The sequence below is a fragment of the Acomys russatus genome, chromosome 4, assembly GCF_903995435.1.
Source record: "Acomys russatus chromosome 4, mAcoRus1.1, whole genome shotgun sequence".
Lineage (NCBI taxonomy): Eukaryota > Metazoa > Chordata > Mammalia > Rodentia > Muridae > Acomys > Acomys russatus.
In genome coordinates this window covers 76,138,481-76,165,714 of record NC_067140.1, presented here as the reverse complement: position 1 = coordinate 76,165,714, position 27,234 = coordinate 76,138,481, and the positions used below count along the sequence as shown (strand labels likewise).

The 27,234-nt window shown below is 39.9% G+C and overlaps 2 protein-coding genes across 3 annotated transcripts in view; one reads left to right on the top strand and one right to left on the bottom strand.

The window, feature by feature from the left end:
* Nucleotides 1–27,234, bottom strand: part of Macrod2 (mono-ADP ribosylhydrolase 2) — a 1,925,774-nt gene that overhangs the window by 1,612,200 nt on the left and 286,340 nt on the right. The gene's annotated exons all lie outside the window — the stretch shown is intronic.
* Nucleotides 13,680–26,168, top strand: Flrt3 (fibronectin leucine rich transmembrane protein 3). Of its 2 annotated transcripts, XM_051144746.1 has the most exons (3): nt 13,680–13,923; nt 21,852–22,052; nt 23,504–26,168. In XM_051144746.1, the coding sequence occupies exon 3, from the start codon at nt 23,546–23,548 to the stop codon at nt 25,493–25,495; it is 1,950 nt and encodes a 649-aa protein (XP_051000703.1). In that variant the 5' UTR covers nt 13,680–13,923; nt 21,852–22,052; nt 23,504–23,545; the 3' UTR covers nt 25,496–26,168. The 2 variants fall into 2 exon arrangements, with proteins under 2 accessions (XP_051000703.1, XP_051000704.1); XM_051144747.1 differs by lacking the exons at nt 13,680–13,923; nt 21,852–22,052 and adding an exon at nt 22,357–22,600.

Genomic DNA, 27,234 nt, shown 5'->3' with positions numbered 1-27,234 from the left:
ATGGCAGTACTCAGAGACAGAGCCCTGTTAACACTTTGATGTAGCTCCTTCTCTTTTCCATATTAAAGTTTTGTTTTTAATGTCACTGAAATGATGAAGCTCATTGTTTTACATTCTTGCTTCTCATGATTATATAACCAGCACCTTCCAATGTCAGTTGGTGAAATCTCTAAACACCCAAAAGGCAGTGAAAAAAATTATCTCTATAGATAGAGCATGACTCTACTGGTAGATGTATTTCAGTGCCTCCATTTTCTTTTACCATATAAATAACTCTTCAATGAACAGCTTTCTCACAGGTTCTCTCTAGAACAGACATTACTCACCTAGGGGAAAAATGTGCACTGCTGAGGCCATGGGTACACATGTACAGAAGGTGCCATTGCACATTCTGTCAAGCTTGTGTAGCACTCTGTCCTATTTAATTGGCATTTAAAATACCACATTGTAATTTGATAGGTTGTAAGTCAGCTCTATTAACATTCATTTTTCTGAGTCTACAGCTTCAGAGGATTTTATATAAAGAAACATAGTGAACATATAAAACAATATGCCACTGTTCATGGCATCCATGTAGGCCCCTCACTTATGTTTAATTTGCACAAAAATAGTAAAAATTAGATTTGTAAAAATTCTAAAGCAAAGCTCAGTGAAGACGAGGTATATAAAAATCAAATCACTATCCTACATGAGCTTCCTTGCTGAGGTCTAAATCTAGGTCGACCTGGTATCAAAATTCAGGTTATTTCAGCTACGTCCCAATGCACTTGTGTCGATGGCTGACTGAAGCAGATGGCTTGCACAGAGGATGTGTATGTTTTGGTCCGCCTTCCTGACACATACATGTATGTGGGAACATAACTGTCCACCAGTTTGTATTTTCCTAAGGACAACTAAATGAATGTTTACTATTTGAACGTACAAGTTGAAATAAAGGGATTTGTGAATTACACACTGGTATTCACATATAGCAGTGATTCTCAACTGTTAGAGTTGCAAGATTTCCTTCATTCTAACAGACTATGGAGAGCACTCCCAGAGCTTTTTATTTTAATGTTTTATTTCTTCTATTATTAAATAAGACATTGAAACATATAAAATTTAAAAACATATTAAAAAAAGAAGAAAAAGTGGGGAAGAGCCTTAAACTCATTGGCATAGGAGACAACTTCTTGAATAGAGCACTAATAGCTCAGGTTCTAAGGTCAGTAATTAATAAACAGGACCTCATGAAACTGAGAAACTTCTGTAGGGCTAAAGACACTGTCAATAAAACAAAGCAACAGCCTACAAACTTAAAAAAGATCTTCACCAACCCCACATCTGACAGAGAGCTAATATCCAAAATATATAAAGAACTCAAGAAATTAAACACCGGCCTGGTGGCACTCAGAGGAAGGATAGCAAGTTACCAAGAAGAGACTCGATACCCTATGAGCATATATAGGGGGAGGAGGTCTCCCTCAATCACAGACATAGGGGAGGGGAAAGGGGGGGAAGTGGGAGGGAGGGAGGAATAGGAGGAACCAAGGAAGGGTTAACAATTGAGATGTAATATGAATAAATTTTAAAAAAAAAGAAATTAAACACCACAAAATAACCACTTAATAAATGGGTTTCAGAGCTAAACAGAGAATTCTTAACAGAGAGATACTGAATGACTGAGAAACACTTAAAGAAATGCTCAATGTCCATAGTCACCAGAGAAATGCAAATTAAAATAACTTTGAGATTCCATTTTACACCCATCAGAATGGCTAAGATCAAAAATTCAATTGACAACACATGCTGGCAAGGATGTGGAGAAAGGGGAACACTCCTTCATAGCTGCTGGGAGTGTGAACTTGTATAATCACTTTGCAAATCAATCTGACACTTTCTCTGAAAATTGGGAATAGGGCTACCTCAAGATCCAGCTATTCCACTCCCTGGAATATACCCAAAAGATGCTCCACTGCTCAGCCAGGACATTTGCTCAACCATGTTCATAGCAGCCTTATCATTATAGCCAGAACCTGGAAACAACCTAAATGTCCCTCAGTTGAATATGGTACATTTACACTATGGAATACTACTCAGCTATTAAAAACAAGGAAATCTTGAAATTTGCAGGTAAATGGATGGAACAAGAAATGATCATTCTGAATGAGTTAACCCAGACCCAGAAAGATACACATGGTATATACTCACTTATAATTGGACACTAGCCTAACATGGATGTCCTCTGAGAGTCTTCACTCAGCAGGGGATTGGGACAGGTGCTGGGACTTACTATTGGGACTCCGGGGAAAGAGGTGTGGGAGAATAGGGAAACAGAAGGACCAAGAGGGTCCTGGAACCCTCCAAGAAGACCATCAAGGCTGGTGGATCTGGACCCAGGGGGACCTGAACAAACTACTGTACCAACCAAGGACAACGCATGCAGTAAACCTAGACCCCCTATTCAATGGTAAGAGCATTCTCCATAGTTGTGTGGAGAGCGGAGACTGACTCTGACATGAACTCTGGTGCCTCCTATTTACCCTCTTCCCTTTGATTGGAAGGCCTGGTGGCACTCAGAGGAAGGGGAGCAGACTATGGGGATGAGACCTGATAGGCTGTGGTGGTCATATGGTCGGGGAGGAGGTCCCCTTCTGTCACAGGTCTAGGGGAGGGGGATAGGATAAAAAAAAAAAAAAAGGGAGAGGTGAATGGGAAGATACAAGTCAGGGGATAAAAATTAGGATGTAATCTGAATAAATTATTTTAAAAATTAAAAAATACACTTAATATATGGTTATATAAATAACTATACTTCCCAAACCAACATTTATTCATAAAAGAATCATCATATCACATGTCCACTAATCACACTCATCTCTGTCTGCACTGGACAACCAACTGCCCACTTCTGCTTTGGCATTCAGTGCTTTGATAACAGTTCATAAAGCCCCTGGGAAACTACATGAATGATAATGAAAAGACAATGACGCGTTACTATTATTATAAAATACCCCTTCAAGAAGAAAGAAAATTCTTTACTGTCAGTATAATCTGAGTGTTGTAAATGAGTCCTGTGAATAAGATGAAAGAAACATAAACATTTAAGTTTTAGAGTTGTTACTGCTGCTACTGTAGTTGGTTTTCGGTGTTAGGAATTGAATCCAGAGCTCTGCAAATGCTAGACAAGCATTCTGAACTACATCTCAGCCCCAGAAACATTTTTTTAATTAAAACAAATCACAAAAATCATATATTGGCAGAAAGTACCACCAGTGAAAATACATGCAGATAATTATTACTCAGAATATATCATAACCTGCTAAAATTTATCAAGAAAAACACGAATTATTCAGGAAGCAAAAGCATACATACTGAATTTCAAAAAGCTAAAAGTTCAAAGGGCCCACACCTGCTGCAACCCCAAGGGGCAGAAGAACAGCAAGGACACAAGACGTACAATGCTCATTAGATCAGCAGGAGACCCAGCAATTAAGTACTCAGTACTGTTGCTGGGTACCTGAAAAGCACTTTACAGAATTATCAGAAAAGACTTGTAGGTAGGCCACACATCCTCCACTATCTCCTTCCAGGTATCTTATCCCTCCTGGACCATTCTCCCAGGGCAACTGGCCCAATCAGCCAGCCAGTCATCAAAACCTGGGCCCTGATGTATGATCCAGTGCTAGCCAGAAGATGAAGGAAAGCCAGGTCAGCAAAATTAGTAGGAAAAGGTTCCTTGCCCTTCAAAACTCACAGAGACCCAGAGTCCCGGCTATTGTTTTGCTCTTCCCTAAGGAAATCAAGCCACTAAGTCAGAGAATTAGCCAAACCTAGAGCAGCCCTTAAATAAAATCTCTCTTTTCTTTTTAAAGCTATTTTGAATTCCACTGTCTATTACTCACAGTTAAAAGCAACCTAATGAAAAGAAAATATTTTTTGCAGTATGCTTTTTCAGACTGCCATTGCTTGAGTCTGGAGGGATCTACTTCTGCAAAGGACGTGAGTTCTGTTTCTGGCCACCGTGTCAGCTTCTCATGACCCCCATGACTCCAGCTCCAGGGGTCTGACAGCTACTTTTTGTCTTCTCAGGTGTTTGCACTCAGATGCAAAAAGCCAGACAAAGACAGACAAGTAGTGGAAATGGTTTTCTAAATAAATTTAAATTTAAAATGTTATCTGAAAAGCCCAGACATAGAAGCCAAAGACACTCTCACTAGAGCAGTGAGAAAATTATGAAGGAATGCAGAGTCTTGAAGTTCATTAAGAACTAACTTAATTATCAAGAAATAGTTATAACTACAACTGATGAGTAATTACCAACACTAAAACACTGGTGTGGTTTGGTTTTTCACTAAAACGCTTATAATTCTTGTTATACAAGAATAAGCTGTGAAAAGACTGAAGATGGTGGAAATTCAGATTACATTTCTTGTTTATCTCTTATCATGATAATTATTTTCCAACTTTCCACCATAACAGTATCATTTAGTAGCAAAGTTCAGCATGAATATAGAGTTGACTGAAGTAAGTATAATGTAAAATAGCAGGGGCTGGTTCATTTTTGTTTAAAAATAAAAAGTCTTTATAGCTCTTGGACATATCTAAGGCATTATGCTTCCTCCCCTCTTAAAACATGTGATTTAATTTTATTACAAATATTGGGGGGAAACTACAATTGCAGAATATCCCACTGAAAAGAATCAAACCTTGAAATTAATACAAAAATTAGCTTTCTTTAAATAATGAGTTACAAAAATCACGTCTTTGTCTACTATTGAAGGATGTTCTTCATTTAAAAGAAAATCAAAGTTAAGAATGAAAATCAGAAAAGCAATGCAAACAGAAGTATACATTAGAGTTCTGATATATTAAAAAATATCATACCTTTAATGAGTACATCTTTCTTTTTAATATTTGCTCTCATGGACTTTCCAGCAGAGATTGAGGTGAACCTACATATCACAGAAATTTTATTCTTTGTTCTAAGATCTATGTATTTGTCTGGCCTTGTATTTTGCCAGTTCTGTTGACTCTGCTGACCCTGGAATACTAGACTAGATATTAATCTGGACACAATCCAGAAATCTCCGAAAGCTTCCCAGTACTCCAGGACCAATAGGTGATTTGGCTGTGACACATGTCTTCACGCACACACTCCTATTAGTAGCCAAGGCTTAACAATGGCTTTCTTGACAAGTGTCAGCTTTCACCCTTCTAAAACAAAAAGCCTCCTTTCCAGATAGAGCAGGCCTTTCTCAGAGGAGGCATACACTCCTGCGCACAGTCCTGATTAATGACTTGGGGGTCCCAGGTATCCTGTAAACTTGAAACTGGCAGCTTTGGGAAAGACCCAATTTTTTCCCTAAGAAGACTATAAGCTACAATAAAAATCGCTCCATGTCTATGTGGCCTAAGGCCTCCTCTTCATCGAGACAGAGCTAAGTGAGTTTACTCTTAGCTTTCTAAGACCACAGGATTAATGGAAACCCTGTCTTGTTGCACAGACATTATCATTTTGCCTAAATCAATGAACCATCCTCATCTTTCCCATTAGCTTTTACAGTTTGTCAATCTCTCCTATATTATCCCACTACTCACTACCAGCATGAAAGAAAGGAGCAAGTGCTATCAATATTCTTGAGAAATTTCTTTTCTTCCTTGGCACATACTATCACAGTAACTGGTCAAGACTCCAGACCTACAAACCAGGCCTCTTCTTACCAGAGGGTGGTAACTGCTTGCTATTTTTGCCACCTCTGACTTTTTCCTATCTCTTCAAGTGATTTCCCTCCCAAGCTGTTTGCAGGCTCACTTCAAATGTTTGAGCAGCTCAGAGTGCATTGGTGACATGGTTGTTGACCTCAGCCACAGATCAACAACACGTTTCTGTGTCTTTGCTTTGGGGAAATTCTTCGAAAGACTCTTTAGCTAGCTGCCATGGGATTATTTGAGGGCTGCCTACAATTTTAGTAGATGGAACAACTTTAGAAAGTTAGCAATCAAGTCTTTGGATAATGAAGAGTTCAGCCAAAGTGACCAGACTTTCGACACATAGCTTGATAGCTAATGAACTTGTATTGAAAAGCCAGCTGAGAGTAGACAGAAAAGAAACAGGGATCAAGCCCAAAGGACTTTGGTAGTGACACTTTTCTTCTTCTCTCTTTTCTCCTCTCTTCCCCTCCTTCTCTCCTTTCACTCCCCTCACATGCACACACTCTCCTCTCTCCCCTTCCCTCCTCCTACTCTGCCTCCCAAATCTTTTTGCTCTGAATTTCTATGTAACACTCTCCAAGTAAGGAATTAGACAAGACCTACCACCTGTTTCCAGGAAATTCAGAGAATTGGGTCAAATCAACCTAAGCCAGTGGTTTTCAACCTGTGGGTTGCGACAATTAGAAAACACATATTTTTGATGGTCTTAGAAACTGAGACCACCGGTTTCAAAACTACAGTTATGAGATAGAAATGAAGCTAATTTTACGGTGGAGGTCACCACAACATGAAGAACTGTGTTGAAGGGTTGGACCCTTAGGAAGGTTAAAAACCACTGAACTAAGCAAAGAGAATGCTAGAGAGAAAAAGTGCATACTTTAAAAACAAAACCTTTGAGCATTCTGCATATGAATAGTTCTTTGTCGTAGAACTATAGATACTAGCCAAAAAAAAAAAAAAAAAAATCTTTAATATCATTGTCAGCATATATGTAACACTTCCTAGACTAGTGTCTGTTAGATAGACTTTCCTGTTAGATGGAGGTTAAAGTAGCTATTCGTCAGTAGGGGTTTTCCCTAAGCATAAAGAACTCCCATCACCACAAGAAGCAAAGAAAATGAGAGTATAAAATAAAAATTGTAGACTATGAATGACCAGGAAGACTACAGGAACTGGGAGAGAGATGACATTCATACATATTTTGTAGTGCTTAAATTTTTTGCTATTTAAACTGGATCTTGGTCACCTATATGTTTCTTTTCCCCAAATATATTTGAGAGTATAATATTTTAAAGTGTATTTAGATTCCTTTAAAATTCAAATATCAATAAAAAGTAAATCTGGGTTTCCTTTCATTTTAATTAAATTTGGTCAAAGGAAAACTTGCAAGAATCTGCTGTCTTTTCTCATGTGGGTCCTGGGAATGAAACTTCAGTTGTCAGGCTTAAAGGAACGTGGCCTTATCCACTGAGCAACCCACCTCACTGGCCTGAGTCTGAGTTAAATTGGGAAATTACTGTCTTAACATTCTAGATTATTTCCTATGAATGCAATAGCCATACCTCTCAATAGAGAAACAAATAGCCAAGAAGATGCAAAGATGACTTAAAAGTTCCTTGCAATTATTATGGTTCCTAATATTGTATTCCTACTTGCTAGTACCAAGCAGGGATTCTGGTTTGTTTGAAGCCTCCACTGAATGCACACAAGATGCAGAATAGTCACTTCTAACTTCTCTGAAATATAAGAAAGGTTGCTTGTAAGGAACAAACAGTAACTATCATGACAATAACAGTGGCAGTAGCAACGATTTTGCATAATTACTGAGTATGAGTAATGCCATTAACTGAAGTTTTATAGCACCTAAAATTCTAGATAAAATAAAACACCCCAAAAGTTTAAGCATATAAATCCTACTTTTAAAACAGTTTGGAAACCAAAAACAAACAAACAAACAAACAAACAAACAAACAAACCTGCCAGCCTCAGATCCAGAGCAACAAACACATAGCTTGTACATAGTACTTGACCTGTCCTCATTCTTAGTAAGGCAATGATAAGATGTGATCTATTCAGCTGATCTCTGACTTGTCCTGAGGACAAAGAAGAAGGCAAAGTTGCATGTAAACATTTTCCAGCAAAGTCTGTTCCTTGGCCCCTTGAAGAAGACAAGGACTGCATTCAAAGTGACTCTAAATTGCATGTTCCTTCTATATAAATGTTAGAATTTAAAACCCGCGAAGAAGCATCTCAAAATTTTTCCAAATGAAAATCAATAAATTTAAAAATAATCATTTTCAAATCTAAATTTTTCAAACATTTTAAAGTAAGAAAAAATTCAGTGAAGTGTAAATAAACTTTGGTAACCTATACACTTTAAAATTGTCTATCTAGGACTTAATTTCTAAGCACAAGAACCCAAAAGACTATTTGTGAATATGCAGTAATAATACAACTTAATGTTAAAAAAAAAAAAAAGAAATAACAACTAATAAAATTTAAAATGTTTTCAAATTGAGAACTAATGAGTTCAAAATGAATTAAACAAGTCCAATGAATGGTGTTCAAATACTGAACTACTTTTACATCACAGAAAAATTGCCAACTTTTCTTAATTTTCAGTTTACTATTACTTAGAATAGATGCCATGCTAGAACACTGAGCTACATGAAATCAGATAAGCTGAAAACATCTTTTTTGCTGTTGTCTTTGTTTTTTGTTTTTCAAGACAGGGTTTCTCTGTGTAGCCTTGGCTCTCCTAGACTTGCTTTGGAGACTAGGCTGGCCTCGAACTCATAGAGACATGCCTTCCTCTGCCTCCCCAAGTGCTGGAATTACAGGCATGAACCACCACACCTGCCAATATCTTATCTTTTAAACTTTTTGTGACATACCAGTTTGTAAGTTTTGTAACTCATACCAGTTTGTCAAGAAGAAAAACATTGTTGAAGTAAGCCTGCTTTGTCTAGACACTAGCAGCGAGAGGTTTCGCCCCTCCATTTACAAATCTCTATAAATAGGTGCAGTCTTTAATTCTACCTCAGATGTGTTTCTTTCAACAATACATTTATTTAACCTAAGGAATGTGACTTCAGGGAACTCACAATCTCTAAAAGGAGGTAACCTCAAGCATGGGGGAACAACAGAGCCAGTTTTCAGAAAACAGGGAAAATTGACAATTTCTCAGCAAGCTCTGTCCTTGGAATCAGCACCAAAATGTCAGAAATAGGGAAACAATGGGATGGTTTGCAAGCTGTGACAACTTCAGGCCAGGTTAAAGCAGCAGTAGCTGGAGCTGCAGAGTCACGAGGCTTGCGGTTGGCCACTTGTGTGACACTTAGTTTTCGAACCTCCCAATATCGTTATGTATTTCCGTCATAAACCAATCCTTGCTAGAGATAGAGACTTGGTCCTCTGGGTTGTAATTAAGTCTCAAGCTCAGCCTTCGGTGACATTTCTTTCTAGGTCTGAAGGTTCAAGACAACCATCAGAAACATTGCTCTAATGATTCTATTCCCAAAGAAAATGGTAAAACTTAAAGTTCAATTTAACATCAGTGGGCTGTTTTGAAGCAATCCAGGCCCCACTCATTCCTATGAAGAAGGAAAGCATCTAGACCCAGGCTCCAGCTGTCTTGGTGCATGTGTTCTTGAGTTTAACTGTGAACCCTTATCAGTTTTTGCACGTCCATTACAGCAAATGTATGTGGGGCCGGATGTGCAAAGATAGAGACTCAGAAAGCTGAAACACTTTGCCTAGGGCCAAATGGAAAGTCACTGCACAGGGACGGGTCTGCCCAGCTTGCTCCTAGTCTCTGCTGTCTTGGGGTCCATTTCAAAGTCTTTTTGTTTGTTTTTGTTTCTCCATCTTAAAAGAAAGCAGGAAGGATGACACTGGGAGAGTGAAAAATTGCCAAAGGTAGGGTCCCCGAAAAGCTGGAATCCTGCATCACTCCATCTGCATAGCCATTTAGGAAGGCCCTAAAGAGGCCCTTCAAAGCTTTCCCTCTCTAGCCAAGGGCCTGTGGGCAAGCAACTACTAATCTATTCTGAATCACAATTCTTCCTTTCTTTGCTGGGGACCACGAGGGAACATTTTGAGTATTTCTTTTGTTCTCCTGCCCCACCTCCAGTATCTATAGCCCAATCTCAGGAGTGCGGCACTCTAACTTGGGTGCTGGGAAAAGCTAGGTGTGGGGAGTGAGCAAGGAAATAGACACACTGATTTTACTGTGATTTCTGACTCAATCCGTAAGATCAGGTCTCTCATTCATGCGGAATGTTCTGGAAATATAATTAAAAGGAAGATATGATTGTTTTTTAAGGTACAATTTAAGTGTTGACTAAAAGGCAAATATCAGAACAGAAGAACTATTTAATAAAGCATTTTAAACCCCTTTTTAGTATTCTATGGCATCTGTGACCTGCTAATATCTAATTATTTCTCCAATACTCTGTGGAATTGTTCAGAAAGATGTGGTACAGTTTCTAACTGGTGCATTAAGCATCTGGCCTGACTTCACAGAATTCTAGATAGCTGAATGTGCACTCTATATTTTATTAGCATCTCATAGGCTTATGTTTAGATACAATACCGATGCACCCTGGGATGCATTGCTACCTGTTGACAGAAAAAAGGGGGTTGGGGGTAGATTCAAGAGTCTACAGACAGAAAAATCTTTTAAAGATGTTTTGGCAACTTAAACAGAAACTCTGGCAAGGAGAGAGAGAGGGGGAGGGGGCAGGGAGAGAGAGAGAGAAGCTTCAAGTCTGTACATTTATAAAACAAGTTTCAGTACAGCAAATCCCCTGAAAATGATAATCTCTAACATCCCTTGCTTCCTTCTCCAATCTAAAGACTGTTTTCTCTGGGATGGGCCCCCCACGTCCCAGCGCCGCCCCCCCCCCCACTCTCGTCTGTTTCTAAGAGGGATCCACTTTAAGTACAACTTCTGGGAGAGAGCAATTTCACCAGCTTATCTCTCCATTCTTATACAATAGCTTCTGGAATGAGAACCTATTCAAGTTTAAACAAACGAGAGAGCAGGAGCTTCTGGGAAGAGCCTTCCCCTCCCTGGAACACTGGGCCGACTGGGGACATAATATGTGCACCTGGTGCTACCTAAAAGGAAAGCCAAGGGCTCCCAAAGGCCCACTGTATATAGCTTAAGGAGTCTGCTGACACTGAGGAGACCAGAACAGAGAGCAGAGGAAACTGCATCCACGCTGACAAGTTACTCTTATTAAGCATTTCCAGAAGTCATTTGGGATGCTTGAAGTTCTCACGTAAGTCTGCCCATCCCAACTGTTGACTAGGCAGTGCTCAGTGACTTGCAATCCAGAGTCTCAACTGATAGCAGTTCTGAGATGTTTAATGTACCAAAGCCAGAACTACTGTGAGTCAGACTCTGACCTAATAAACTCAGAAACATTAATTGATTTGCCTATCGTCATGTGGCAAAGCCCAAGAGAGACCCGAGAAAGGGGAGGCTCTGAAGCCCATAGGCTTTGCCCAGCTGCCCTCCACAGCACAGACGTACTTTGAGTCCTTCCTACTGTGACACTACAGTACCACACTTCACATAGCGGCCTGGAGGGTACCCATAGGAAAACTGCTACTGTGGCCTCCTTTAACTAGGACAACCATCCTTTCTTGTTAGCCTTCTTTAGAATGCATAGTAAGATAGCAATCTGAAGTAACTCATGGCATCCTAACCTTGGCTAGAGGGTACAGAGACTAATCCCATGAGCACATGAAGTAAGGTCAGCTACAACTATCAGAAACAGACACCCTCACCCGACTCCTCTAGAATAAGTTTCTAGAGTAAGTTTATCTGCCTGGTGCCTATAAGAAGGCTAAGCCTGATGACTCGAGTTTGGACTCTGCCATCCACATGGTGGGAGAAACCTGGTTCCTGTGAGTTGTCTTCTGACCTCAACACTTACAGCATATCGTGTGTGCCTCCGCCAACCCCCACATACAGACAGAGAAGTGTAATTTAAAGTTTAAAAGGGGGGGGGGATATCTGTTTGTAAAAGGGAAGCTGATATTGAAGGCTCTGTTAAGATTTGCCTCTAAAGTTAGCGGCTTTGGGATAGATTACACTTTTGACAATTTCTTGCACACTGCAACATTTTTAATTCACAGCCTCTGGGGAGGAGTGGGGGGATACATAACTGGCATTCAATAAATTCCTGCTGCCTTTATTTCCCATGTGATGAAACCAAAGCAAAGAGCAGGTAATATGAGGTCATATAACAAATGGCAGCCCAGGGAATGCAATCCCCAGAGCGCCTCTCTCCCAGGCCAGCCTGCTTTCCTTTAGATACCTACAGCCCAAGTTTTCCATTTATCTTTCTTTTCTGTTGAAGGTTTTCAGGCAGCTGAATGGAGACAGAACTGATTAAATATGGATATAAGCCCACAGGAATTTGGTCAGGCAAAAATTTCCTTTTTAAATAGAATCAACTCTCATCTGAAGATGGCCTCCAGAAAAAATTATTTCAAGAAATAATTTAATCCAGGTGATTGATCTTCAGTACCTAAAAACACACCCATCCTTTCCTGAGAGATTATCAGTTAGACTCACTCCTCTTCCCTTCAAAAATCGAGAAGCAGCCTCTTAGTTTAACCTGTACTACTGAACACTTCTAAGAAACTGGCCTTTCAATAGATGTTAAAATGCTCAACATCCTACTTTCCTTCCTCTGGCCAGTCCTCTGAGGACCGTCAGCATCAGCGGGACAGCAATCATGGAACAATAGGTGTTAGAACATCTCATATCAATGGGTCACCTTCCACTTGATGGCACCCATTCTAGGAGGGGAATTCAAATGGTCAAACAGCTGCCAAACACACATAGGAACTAAATGAAGCTAATGAAGAGAAAACAGCCACATACTCCTGAGACAGGCGACCAGCCTTCAGAGACAAACAGAACATTTCCTAGAAAGGATAAAGCTGGGAATTTGTAAGAATCAAGAAAATAAAGACAATGATGCAAATAGCTAATTAGGTAAATATAGAAACAAGATCCACCACTTAAATCCACTTACTTAGGAGGAGGCTCACAAATCCAAAATAACAGAAAATGGATGATAAAATTATACCTGGAAATTCAATTTTAAAATCCTGTTAATTAGGCAGCAAAATCTCAGCGTCTTGCAACTGTCAATATTTATTCATGTACTCAAATTAAAATAATTTAATCCTGGAAGAATCATCTCTAACATATTCAAAGATGATGATGTCTGAACCCACTCATGGCAGCAAAAAACGTAAGAAAAGGGTTCTAGTTAGTCTTAACCTTTTGACTTTCAGGAACGCTGTTAAATATGAGTGATCGGATCTACCTGGTCCTAAAGTGGAGGTATGCCTTACGCACGCTCCTAAGTGGTCTCTCTAGTAGTATATGAAATATACCTCCTTACATAAAAAACGCACATGGGGGGAAACCCTTCTAGTTCCCAATAAGACTGCTTTCTTCAATATTTTTATCTTCCTCCTAACTCTTTTTTCCTTTCTCCTAAGTGAACCGTCATTTGAACCTCCTTTCTCTTCATTTGCCAAATAAATATCAGTTGGGTTTGCTGTCCTGCATTCTCCACAGTTATAACTCGGCTACGATTATAACATAATAAAAATAATGACTTTCGTTAACTTATTTTCAATACAGATGGCTTGGGCATGAGACACCTGTTTCTCTATTGTGATCTTACAAATATCCTTCTTGCATGCTTGTGTTTTTCTGAGTGTGCTACCACTACCTTGCAGTAGTAAACTTTAGGGAACGCTGAGACTCCGAGGAGCTGCCTGCAAACCAAATGGCATCTTGGCTTTGGCAAGCTCAACGGCTCATTTCGGCTTCTCTCACCCCCTCTAGCGTTGGCAAAGCTCATCTGTCTGATTATCCAGTTACCTCACTGAACAAGAGCTGTGCTAAGTCCTGCCCACCTATGACATCACCCCCTTCCTCAACCACTGCGAGGTGAAGCTTTAAACTTCAGACTTGGAGGTGGGCTGCGCGCAGTCAACTGGATTCTCTCGCGCGCAGTCCTCAGCGCTGGAGCGATCTGAAGCTGGACGGGCTCAGGCTGCAGCTGCCGTGGCTTTGTGTGCACTGGATGCCGCGCTCCGGAGTCGGGGGAGGGTTTTCACTTCTACTCACAGGCAATGGAACTACAGCTGTAGCAGCAGGGTATAAAGGATTGCTTTTTTCTCGTCTTCCTGGTAAGTGATTTCCATGCTTTTTCCTACCATTGTCCCAGAAACTTCGCTTGCTCTGACTCTCTAGAAAGAAATGACTTGCTTGGTTCCATGCGAGATCCTAGTAGCCACGTTTGCTCTGTCAGCAGGACCGGTCAAAGACGTGCGTGCAAGCCAGCCAGGCAAAGTCAGGTTAAATAGCCAAATGTGAGAAGTTTCTTATAGACTTACATCATTAAAAAATAATAAACAGCTCCCCTCTGTTTCAAACAATTGCTATCGGCACAAAGCTTCCGGGAGAACTGCAAGTTGGAAAGTTGAGTGTTTGAGATAGAATAGGAGGTAAATTTTTCTCGGCTGCGAAAAGCGAAAGGTCGCTAACTTGGTGTGTACTGTATGTGTGGTACGATCAGCAATCGCTGTTTTTATAACTGTGAAAGAAAATCAATAATCCCTCAGCCCATGGGTACGCAGTACATGAAAAGCATACATCTTGCTCACAGCCAGCAAAGCTGCTCGGGGGAGACTGAGATGCCTCTGTAGAGGACTAACAGCTACACCTAGATCGGAAAGCTTGCACTGCCTATCCCTGCCACAGCTCCTTCAGGCATTTCCGGCTCGAGAATCTCAACTAGTAAATTCACTCAGAATCTCGGGCAAAACCATATTCCCAGTTCAGGAGAACGCCAAAACCCACCGCTTGGGCGAGCGTAGAATGTGACTGGCATAGTAACCGGCTAAGTCCACTCAGAAAAACTAACAAAGCTCACCCTGGAAGCCCTGCTTGGTCTATGCAGTGAGGGGAGCAGGGGAGGAAAGGCTGGAGTCCTCATCAAATGGCAAAGGCAGAGCGCCCATTCACGTGCAACTCACAGTAGAAAATCTATATTGGAACAAACGCGTGTAGACTAGAAAGCTTCCTTCCAAAAGGTATTAAAATGGATCTGCTTAAGAAACGTTTTTCAGTAAATTATGTCAGAAACAAAATGGTTGCATGAAGGTAAAGAGTGCAACAGGCCCCGTCTTTCCCCAACACTGGGAGGGGGCTTATTTATTTGGAATTAATAGGAAATAGAAAACGTTGGTGTTTTTCAATAGCAAAATCAAGTGGCTTTAATAATTAGTTATTTTAATTGTTCCCAATCAATCTGTGCTTCAAAACGCACACATTTGCCATGTTATTAGGATGAAACAACACGATCAAAGCCATGAAAAGTACTTCAGCTGTAGCGATTCCTTCATTCATCCCTAACTGCATAAGAATATCCTGGCCAGTATAAACAGAAGGGGTGAGTCTGTCAGCTCCCAGGCTAAAATCACTTAAGCTTGACTCAGAGTGACAGCTGACTGACACCCATATCTTTGGAAATGAGTAAGAAAAATAATCCTTTTAAAGTACCATAAGTGTATTGTTATTGCTACAAATGGCAACAATCATAATATGTTATGACTATGCAAAGGTTGGTTATACCACTTAGCTTCAAATATATTTGTTTATAGGATACATATACATTTACATATTTATGAGCCTAAAATGAGGAAAAGGGTTTAAAATGTCATTACATGTGTTTAACTTTTTAAAAAATCAGTTTATTCTTTTAAGAAAGGACTCCCAAGGGTCAGAAAATATATTATCAAATAAACATAGTGAGTTCATTAATAGGGTATTCCAATAGTGGCATCGATCAGTTATTAATTAGGCTTTTTGTTTCTCTGCACACCCCTTTTAAAATCGATTCTGGTGAGGCTCAAAATGCCCAATTAAACAATTTCTGAATCTAGTGTTTATGAGATTCATAATTGGGCAGCAAATAAAGTTTTTACAAAATTTTTTAAAAATTATAAAACAAACCAGGAAATTTGTCATAACTAAATATGGCAGCTAATAGAGGCTATGTTTCTTTTGCTTTCAAGTGTTAATTAAGGAGCCTCCGATTCTATCAAAACTTTTTCAGAGCTAAATGAAGCGGTGTGAAATAAATTTGGTTGAAATCTTGTGGCTGTCAGACTTTGTTAGCAAGCTATTAATTATCTTTACCCCAGTTTCTTCTCTGGCTATATTGCCCAATCAAATAGAAACTCCAATTATACTCGGCATCTCCTGCCTAGGGACACAAGACCCTAATGAACAGTCAGTCCCTCCAGATGAAAAATACAATTATCAGTTTTAAACATTACAAGTGCAAGCAATGCAGATTTTCCCCTGTGCTTTTCTTGGCCACATATCCCAAGGCGTTCTCTTTCTAGATTATTTTGAACAGTTTTAAAGCCAGCAAATGTTAGTGGCTGGAAGTATACCTAATTTTAATATTATATGACTGTTTCTTTCTTACATTTTTAGTGTAGGCCGATGTCCATATGAATATTAAATTAAATCTGGCCATTTAAAAACATCTGGTTTAGAATTGCCATTTCAGTCCTTCTCAATCCTCTTCCCTGTTAAAGGTGGGTGGGCTTACATAACAAAGACCGTGGTTAATGGCAAAATCTAATGCTGAGTCAAAAATTCTGAATAAACCCTTTCTGCAGTCTCTAATTCATACCGACCAGTTCGGTAAAAGGCATTATAAATAGTTGTTAGTCCTGCCAAAAGAAGAGCGCCATAAACGGAGTCAAGGAGGGCAATAGGACGGTGAATTTTTCAAAAGCCTCGATTCCTCCCCCTCCCTCTCCACTAGCTCCCCAGCAGTCCCACCCCCACCCTTTGCCCCAGAGGCCTTCACTGTTCTTCTCAACGGGAGGCTTTGTTGTAATTAAACCAGAGAAAAACTGGCCAGCAGCAGCCAACATCTGACTTGCGGCTTCTGCAAGCGGTGTTCTGGTAGAGTGTACCACCCCCCAGCGGGCAAAACTCAACAGTAAATCTCTCAGCAGTATCAGCCCGCAGAATGGTTGTTCTCTCTTCGGAGCAGCAAAGGGGTGTTCCTCAGCTTCTTCTAACACGCCACCGCTTCAGACTTTCCAACCAAGAGGTGGTTGGTGGTTAAACTGTCTTCTGGAAAAGGATCCTTCTTTTTAAAAGCAAAATGGGTATATTCCTTTCAGAAGGCATATTCCTTTCAGAAAAGCAGACCAGCATCACCAAATCTGTGTAAACGTCACGATAATACGGACAGTTTGGAAAGCCACCCTAAACTACAGAAGAGGGGGCTTCCGGGACTTAAGTTTTATCCATGAACAGGAATCCACAGAATAGATGTGAAGGAGAAAGGCACAGGATACAATTTAGTCGCTAGGTAGGTAACAGCGTTCCCAGGCTTTGCACATGCACCACCTCGCTCCCATTCTAAAATCTAGTGTCAGGAACGTATGAAAAGCTCTTTCCAGGTATTAATCTGCTCAAAGGAGGAGAGTAAGAAATTGCTTTCACTTGATGAGACAAGGACAGCTTTTGTTCTTTCCCTTCACATGCACAAGTTACCGTGGCAACTTTAAAGAGAACACCCGCAGACTGCACTTGGCTAAGGACCACTTTCTCAAGCTTGCCACTACAGTATGGATGGCAACTTTAACGAGAACACCCGCAGACTGCACTTGGCTAAGGACCGCTTTCTAAAGCTTGCCACTACAGTATGGACAGATCAGCTTTATGTGTTGTTGGCTTTCCTCCTATTCGTCCAGTTTAAATTAATAAATACCTTACTCAGACGTGAAGAAGCAGTGTATTTAGTGATTTTAGATGGTCTCACTAACCTGAGCAGAGACTGTCACCCAAGTGACTCAAACAGTGGTCCAGCTAGAGCATGAAAACGTAAGGGCTAGGAATGTAAAGGGAGGTTGGAGCCACACACTGGAAGAGGCGTTTTCGCTTTGCAGTGTCAGAGTGTTTCCACTTTGATACAGGCAGGCACACTTTTCATTACAGCTGCTTAAATGTCACCACAACCGTGTAGCAGAGTGTGGGCCCCAAGCCCTGTGCCACTCACATGCACTCTCAGTTGTCCCCTCCTCCATGCAGGTCTTAGGTCTCTAATTCATTTAGTCTAGCTTGGATATCATGAAAGGAAGAGCCTGTGGTGTGATGAAAGGCACCAAACCCACCCTTTTGTCTTAAGGATGCTTGATTTCACTTTACAAACAAACTAAATGAAGCAAATGCAGAATTAAGCCTCATTTATAACAAACTCAGTGGGGCAATCCTTTCGCTTCGTGGGACTTTTTCTCTCCTGTTTTCTATAAATGAAACAAAACCTTCCTCGTGTCAGAAAAGAGTTTGGACAAAACCAAGTATGAAAGGGCACACTTGCTTCTCTGCCTCTGCAAACCCTGCAGACTTCCTGAGGGTGAGGAGGAGAGGCAGAGGCCCTCCTGCTTGCCTACATTAAACAAAGGGATTGGGACCGTCCTGAAATCTGATGATTGTGGAAAATGTAGCTACCAGACAGGCTGCTTAGAAAGCATTTTGCTGTCACTCTTAACTAGACTGATGCAGTCCAGGTTTTCAGTTTCACCTTGTTTACAGTTCACTTGAAATACTGTTTGTTGTTGTAGAACCTTAGGATTCGCAGGCTATTTGTTAGGTGAGCAATTTCTTGCCTTCATAAGTAAATAACTTCCCTAATATGCTTGATGCTGCTTGTGTACATGCCAATTTAGCTAGAAACAGTCACAAACATGGACAGATTTGAGTAAGAAAATATTTTCTTCAGTATCAAGGTTTCACTTAAAATACTGCAACTAGTTTTGATTGTAGATTCTAAATGCCATCTCAGTTTAGAATGACTAATTTTAAAAAGTTTCTGCCATTAAGACATCATTCTGTGAGGCAAATCAATAAAATGCAACTCAAACCTCACCACTTTAACTTGAAGTAGATTTTCTTGGAAGTGTATTGATCAAACAAGTAAAACCAAAGTAAACTTAAGTAAAAGGGAGTTAAATACAAGATTCAAGAAGTTATCATTATCAGCACATACCTTTACTTTAAGTTAACTTACATTCACAAAACAAAAAGCACCTCCCTATTCAATGTCTTCTGCCACTATAGGAGAAGAGCTCATGTAAGCACGTACATTGCATCAAGTTCTTGGTGTTATTTAAATGCCAGTGCCTTGTTGAGAAACAACTTATTAATATTTATTAGTTTTCATAAGGTATCTCCAAAGAGCAGCATCTTTACCTATTCATATACTTTCTTTGCCATATTATGAACATAAACTAGAGACTTCAGACTGGGTTAGGGTTATAAACTATTTTTTTAAAAAAACATATATATTTTTTTAATTTTGAAAAGAAACAATCACAAGATGCCTGTCAATAACCTGCCTCACCAGCAAGATGAGGGTGCTTTTCCTTTACCTGAGGCTTAAGCGTTACATACTTGACAATTCCATTAAAAATGATTTTGTAACCTGCCACTACTTACCAGGGCTTGGCCTATGTTTTCCCCCAAGTTCCCCCAGTAACAATATTTTTCTAGAGGATCGATTGCTTTTTGTTCGGAAGTGATGGCCTTTATCAAGCCCACGCAGACAAAACGCTCTGGAGCCGTGCTGTGGAGCTGGCCACAGTGGTCACGGCAGCGCTTTTTGCCTTTTATTATTCATTTTCAACAACAAGGTCCATGTCTGTGACCATGGGGATCCAGCTCAGAGACCAAGTGTAGGCTTGGTAGTTGGATGCTTATGATGGAGAGATCATCACAGTGTTAAATACGCCAAAAATCCCTGTTTAGCCCAGTAGTTTGAAATATGAAGAGGCTATAAAATGCAGTCGACCATGAGCTGAACAGTTTTGACCTGAAAGCAGTAGGGACAGGTGAGAGGAGCTAAGTGTAGAGCGTCCATTTGTAAGACTACCCTTGTCTGAGAAAGCATTTGTTTTTATGCTTTTGCTTTTAGTTTCCATGAAATCTGATGAGAAGTGAATGGCATTCTTCTCATGAGTCAGTGGAGGCCTGAGGTTCTCTGACAATCCACACTGTTTGCACTTTTTTACCAACAGCAAATCAAACAGTAGTGCTAGCAATTTCATAAGTGTAAAGCAAGTGAAAAGAATTGACTATCTTTGTTTTTCACATTAACATTTATTCCATCTCTGGTTAAAAAAATAAGATTCAATGCCTATATTCTTAAATCCCAGTTTGGCAAAATAGGTATCATATTTTTCTGTCTCTTTCTAAAGCAGCCACTACAGCTATTTTGTTCCCAGTTCTCATTACAAACATCATGCTGTGGTTTGTCCTGACTCGGAACAACCAGCCATTTTCAAGTCCCATTCAGTAGATTCATCATCTGACCTCTGAAGTATGCCCTGCCCTACCAAGGGCCATGGAACATAAGAAACACTTGACGATTGGTATTTTATACACATTCTCACTTATTATTTTCATATAGTGGTTTTAAATTAATTTCTAATGCAAGTTAACTGAAGTAATTGTCTCCTTCCATTAAAATAACCACATTATTTTATATGTTGGATTATTTTCAAGGTTGGAAAACATGTATAGCAAAAGTGACTTTATGGTTATAATGTCAACAGTTTGGTTTTCCCACTCTCACACACTTAGAAGGCAACATTTTATAAGCAAATGCACTATTGAAATCTAGTAGTAATACGAAAAGTCCTTACATTACCCATAAACCAGTTAAACTTTCCACTGCAGGCACTATGCAGTATACACAAGTCTAGCTTAATCTATCTGCCAACTGCTATTTTTAAGTTGCTTAAATTTTTTTAATGTGTATTTGCCACTTTCAAGTTCATTTGGTATTAATATAATCTATGACAGCATTAGTGTGTAGTGACAGACTAAAAGAAATGAGAATTTTGCAACAAAAGATAGGGATACAAATTGTGGTTTGGGTTAGCATACATTCTCAGTAAATTCTGGAACAGATGCTGTAACTGGCAGAGAAGCAAACGATTCCTTCAGTCCTTACTCTCATAAGTGTCCCCTGTATGTATGGCAGGTGCTGAATGGATGACCTTGAGTAACCCATGCTCACACTTACCCTTTGGTCCAGTCCCCTAAAAATTCTCATGAGTCTTCTATCAGGAAAATGGGCAGAGCAGTCACAAGCTCAAAGACTGGTCTTTTATAATCAAGCCTAAAGTCCTTTTTCAGAAATGAAACTACAAATTGAGGGGGCTGGCATATTTGTGTTTAAAACAAGAAAGAGAGATGTTCGTGTTCTTTCTAAATGACCTCTGTAACGAACTGGAACATAATAATGACCTTCCTATTTGAAATAGCGATTAAAAAAAAAAAAAAGTTCAATGTGCTAAAAAAATATTGCTATAGTATTCTCTTCTTTTAAATGTACAGTTTAAAAGTCCTAACTGTGACTTGAACTTCTATGCTACAGTGTGGACAAAAACACTTGAGTCCTAGCGTTTACAGCTCACAGGGAGCCCTGATGTAGCCTTGGTAGGAGGACGAGGGTGCCACATCATTCAGCTAGGAAAATGGAAGCATTAAACCGAGCAACGAGCAAATCAAAAGAAAAGCAACATCTTTTTTTTAATACTTCAAGTAGTAGATTGTGTGATTTGTAAAACAATATTCCAAAAGCTCAGAGTAATCAGTGTTTTTACCAAAAACCTTCGCTCTGCATTTGTACCTTCCTTTTGGCATGCTCTTCTTTTTTAACCATCTTATGCCTGGGCATCAATCAGACAGTGAACTTTAAAGCCCTGGAAGTGACTTGCTGCTTCTTAAATGAAGTTTTGCCTCTGTGTTTGCATTCAGTGTGACACTAAGAATCACTCAACAATGGGAGCTACAAGCTGAATGACAATCTTATCTCTGGCTACAACTTAAATTATACAGTTAAGTGGTAAACACAAACACAAAAATGTCAGTCTACTGCTTTCACCAGCTGTAGGACGAAAGGTATTGCTTAAAGGAAATAACTGATGTTAAGCCTCTAGGAGATTCCTCTAGTATGTTAATTTTCACTATTAATAGTATTGCTTTTTTTTTTTTTTTTTTTTTTTTTTTTCTTTCACAGGAGGTGCTCAGTCCCGGCCTATTTTAAGGAAGAAAAATATAAAAGAAATTTAGAGTGCTTCCGTCTCTTTCCATGAAGACTGTTTGCATTGTTTCCTTTCCTTCTTAAAAGAGACTCCACTCATTCTAGTAGAACGTGACTGAAACGGAAATTCTGAGAAAGCAACAAGAAGCAGAAGAAGAAATAGCTATTTCCCAGCAGGTAATCACACCTCAGGATGTAGCTACTGTACAGAGTTTATACTTGGGTAACCCTCAATGGGAGTAAAGGGAGTGGGTAACTGCCTGGAAAACCTATTACTACACAGGCCTTAGCGTCATGAATAGCTTTCTTCATGAGGATCTGAAGTTTCTATCTCTGACCACACTGCACAGAAGAGCCAATAAGAATTTCAAAGAGGGCAGTTTCCACTGAGGGAATTAAGGTATACAAAAGGAGCCATCCCACTGAAACTGTCAGAAAGAGAAAAAATACATTAGGAAGCCACGTGTCCTACATAGTATCTGGAAGCTGAATTGTTTCTGGCCCCCACTTTAATGAGCTTGGCCACCATGCTGACCCACAGCTGGAATGTTCATTGGCAGCAGCGAGCCTGATCCCGAGGTGTGTGCAGCATAGGATTTCTTGAATAAACAGTGAAGAACATTTCCAAGGAGTAAAGAGTTTTAAAGTCCCAGCCCCTCACCAAGAAAGTAACATATGTGCATTGGCGTGTCACTCACGTAAAATTACTTACATCGTTCAATAAGGTAGGAAAAATATTAAGCTACTTTATTTTCATGCCTAAAGTTATAAAGGCTGATTAATACCTAGAAGTGTAGAAGAGAGAATAACACATAGTGCATCCACATAAATTGATAATTCTCCAGCCCATGGGGAAACTTGAATCGTTCTACCCTAGAGTTTGAAGACAGAGAAGCTCACTGTTAAAACATGTTGTGAGACTGAAAATAGCAAAAGCTGCATCGAGTCATTAAATCGTGCAGTGTGAAATGTAACAAAATAGGTGCAGGAAAAAAAGGTCAGCACAACATGGAATTTTCCATTTTCATCAACTTGACGTATGAGTTGTACAATTCTTTCCCTAAAGTGAACTATTCCTTCCTACTTTCTTTCCAGAAATACCTTTGGAACAATATTTAACATCATTAAGAATAATATTACTAAACAAAGCACATGCTTTTTTTCTGAGATTAAAGAGCTTCAGCTGTATTAGTTAATTATTCCAGAAGAATAAAAGCATAGATGTTTTTCAATATGTATTTCTATACATCTTTCTATCATTTGCCAAAGGAGACAGAAAACAAATTATATTCCTCTAAGTCAGTTTCTATGAATATTAAAAGTTGGAAATTTGATAACCTTCATGAGTAGCTGAATCTAGTATAAATTATAATTCAAACTATTATGACCATTTAGTTATATTTAACACTTTAAAATAAGATAGGTTTAAATGTGATAGTTATAAATTTATATTCCAGAGACACTGGAGGTAAAGAAATGGCTGTGTTTGTTGGTAGATAGCAGTGAGTCCCTACATGCTCTTCTCTTAAAATTAAAATACTGAAGTTGGTTAAAGATGCCTTTGTTTCCATATCTGTTAAGACACTTCAGTGTCCTGACCTACTCTCTCATTTCTTTCTCTGTTGCAGTGACAGAAGCTGCCTGCTATAAAGACCTCAACACTGCTGACCATGATCAGCCCAGCCTGGAGCCTCTTCCTCATCTGGACTAAAATTGGGCTGTTCTTCCAAGTGGCACCTCTGTCCATTATGGCTAAAACCTGTCCATCTGTGTGTCGCTGTGATGCGGGTTTCATTTACTGTAACGACCGGTCTCTGACGTCCATTCCAGTGGGAATTCCAGAGGATGCTACAACACTCTACCTTCAGAACAACCAAATAAACAATGTTGGGATTCCCTCAGATTTGAAGAACTTGCTGAAAGTACAAAGAATATACCTATACCACAACAGTTTAGATGAATTTCCTACCAACCTTCCAAAGTATGTCAAAGAGTTACACTTGCAGGAGAACAACATAAGGACTATCACGTATGATTCACTTTCAAAAATTCCGTATCTGGAAGAGTTACACTTGGATGATAACTCTGTCTCCGCTGTTAGCATTGAGGAGGGAGCATTTCGAGACAGCAACTATCTGCGGCTGCTCTTCCTGTCCCGCAACCACCTTAGCACCATTCCAGGGGGCTTGCCCAGCACTATCGAAGAGCTACGCCTGGATGACAATCGCATATCCACTATCTCTTCACCATCACTTCAGGGCCTCACAAGCCTGAAACGCCTGGTGTTAGACGGGAACTTGTTGAATAACCACGGTTTGGGTGACAAAGTTTTCTTCAACTTAGTCAACTTAACAGAACTGTCCCTGGTGCGGAATTCCTTGACAGCCGCGCCAGGGAACCTTCCCGGCACAAGCCTGAGGAAGCTTTACCTCCAAGACAACCACATCAACCGGGTACCCCCAAATGCTTTTTCTTATTTAAGGCAGCTGTATCGACTTGATATGTCCAATAATAACCTAAGCAGTTTACCTCAGGGTATCTTTGATGATTTGGACAATATAACCCAACTGATTCTTCGCAACAACCCCTGGTATTGTGGATGCAAGATGAAATGGGTACGGGACTGGTTACAGTCACTACCCGTGAAAGTCAATGTGCGAGGGCTCATGTGCCAAGCCCCGGAAAAGGTTCGTGGGATGGCTATCAAGGACCTCAGTGCAGACCTGTTCGATTGTAAAGACAGTGGGATTGTGAGCACCGTTCAGATAACCACCACAATACCTAACACAGCTTACCCTGCTCAAGGGCAGTGGCCAGCTCCTGTGACCAAACAACCAGATATTAAAAACCCCAAGCTTATTAAGGATCAGCGAACTACAAGCAGCCCCTTACGGAAAACAATTCTAATTACTGTGAAGTCTGTCAGCTCTGATACAATCCACATATCCTGGAGACTTGCTTTGCCTATGACGGCTCTACGACTCAGCTGGCTTAAGCTGGGTCATAGCCCAGCCTTTGGATCTATAACTGAAACCATCGTAACAGGGGAACGTAGTGAATACTTGGTCACGGCCCTAGAACCTGACTCACCCTATAGAGTATGCATGGTTCCCATGGAAACCAGCAACCTTTACCTGTTTGATGAAACTCCTGTTTGTATTGAGACGGAAACTGCCCCTCTTCGAATGTACAACCCCACAACCACCCTCAATCGAGAGCAAGAGAAAGAACCTTACAAAAACCCCAATTTACCTTTGGCTGCCATCATTGGTGGGGCTGTGGCCCTGGTAAGCATCGCCCTCCTAGCTTTGGTGTGTTGGTATGTGCATAGGAACGGGTCACTGTTCTCACGGAACTGCGCGTACAGCAAAGGGAGGAGAAGAAAGGATGACTATGCGGAAGCCGGCACGAAGAAGGACAACTCCATCCTGGAAATCAGGGAAACTTCTTTCCAGATGCTACCGATAAACAGTGAGCCCATCTCCAAGGAGGAATTTGTAATACACACCATATTCCCTCCAAATGGGATGAATCTGTACAAAAACAACCACAGTGAAAGCAGTAGTAACCGAAGCTACAGAGACAGTGGGATTCCAGACTCCGACCACTCACACTCATGATGCAAAGAGGTCCCATGCCAGACTGCTTCGGGCTTTTTAGCCCTAAGAAAGGTGATGGTAGGAACTCTGTTCTACTGCAAAACACTGGAAAAGAGACTGAGAAAAGCAATGTACTGTACATTTGCCATATAATTTATATTTAAGAACTTTTTATTAAAAGTTTCAGATTTCAGGTTGCTGCTGCGGTTCATGTAGTGGGGATGCCTGAACACAATTCTATATTTTAGTATTTTTTAGTAATTTGTACTGTATTTTCCTTGCAGATATTGAAGTTATAAACCATTTACTTTGTGTTCTACTGAGTAAGATGACTTGTTGACTGTGAAAGTGAATTTTCTTGCTGTGTTGAACAATCAGGACTGCGTACACATGAGACCCTTTGTAGTATAAGCACAGGCCGTTTTTCACTTTGGTATTAATACAATGTAAAAAAGAAAACTGGCTGAATGAGAAAATAAATTTCAAAAACTAGTTATGAAATAATGTTCCAATGATTAAATTTGTATTATCCCAGTGGTATTCAATAAATCAAAATATGTGACATAATGGGCAATATCCAACTTACTGCACATCTCATTTTACCCCAGGCAAATTAAATATCCTTAAGAAAGTTAAGCATATCTTCTGAACTGAATACATCAGCTGGCATGAAAACAATATAAAGTCGGCTATTAAAGCCGCTGTCAGCAGAGCTTCAAGAATGATGGACTTTGTAAGACCAATCACAGGCTTGCAGGGGTATGTGCACCTGGGGTACATGAACCTGGGGTATGTACACCTATACAACCATAATTTAGACTCGTGTAGTGTAATCAATACATATACTAGGACTGCATCTTGAGTTTTGCCTGTACCATCCAGACTCTTGAAGAATGAATCCTAAACACAGAACAGGTAGTGTTTATGATGGTTTTTACTATGAAGGATGTCCAAGCAAAACTGCGTAGTTAAGAGGGTGGCGCAACCATCAGCCATTCCTCTCAGCAATCCAATGAAAGCAGTGCTTTAAGTAAGCAAGAATTTCAAAAAAATAAACACTAGAAATCAAATTTAGATCTGGCTTACAGGAGATGCTTGACTACTGTACATAAATATTCAGTCTTTCACGATAGTGGAGAATACTGCCCATTATTGTCACAGTTTTCCAGATTCTACATAATGGACTTGTAATGTAACATTTCTTTACAGCTTCCTACTGAATTGTGAGCTATTACTTGTTTAAACACCATTCCATTTTTTGTTGCCATGATTTTTTTTTTTTAAACAACAACAACAACAAAAAACCAAAGTGCATTGTACGCCCTTTGGCCAGTCTTGTATGTGCCTTGATCCAACGCTACATGTATTCAGCTTTTGAAACTCGACAAATTTTTCATACTTCCTTAAATATGAAAAATTATGGTCTTATTGCTGAATAAAACTTAAGGAAAACACACAGAATAATTGTGCTTGCTTTCAGAACTATGTCACTAACGGGAGGAAACTGCCAGCGCATTGGTCATAAACAAGCCCCATGTATTTTTCTAGGCATAAACATAAAAATTGGGTACAAATAAAAGAAATAGCAGTATCTTGAGGTTCTGTATCCTTTTTTACATCAAAGATTCAGTGTTTGGTGGTTAAATACCTTTGGGGGGGGGGGGTCCACTGTTCACTTGGTTGATCCAAAACAAGAGTGGTTTCAATGCCTCTTTCCTTATGAGCACTGTTGTTATTGTCTGGTCTGACACTTTTTAAAG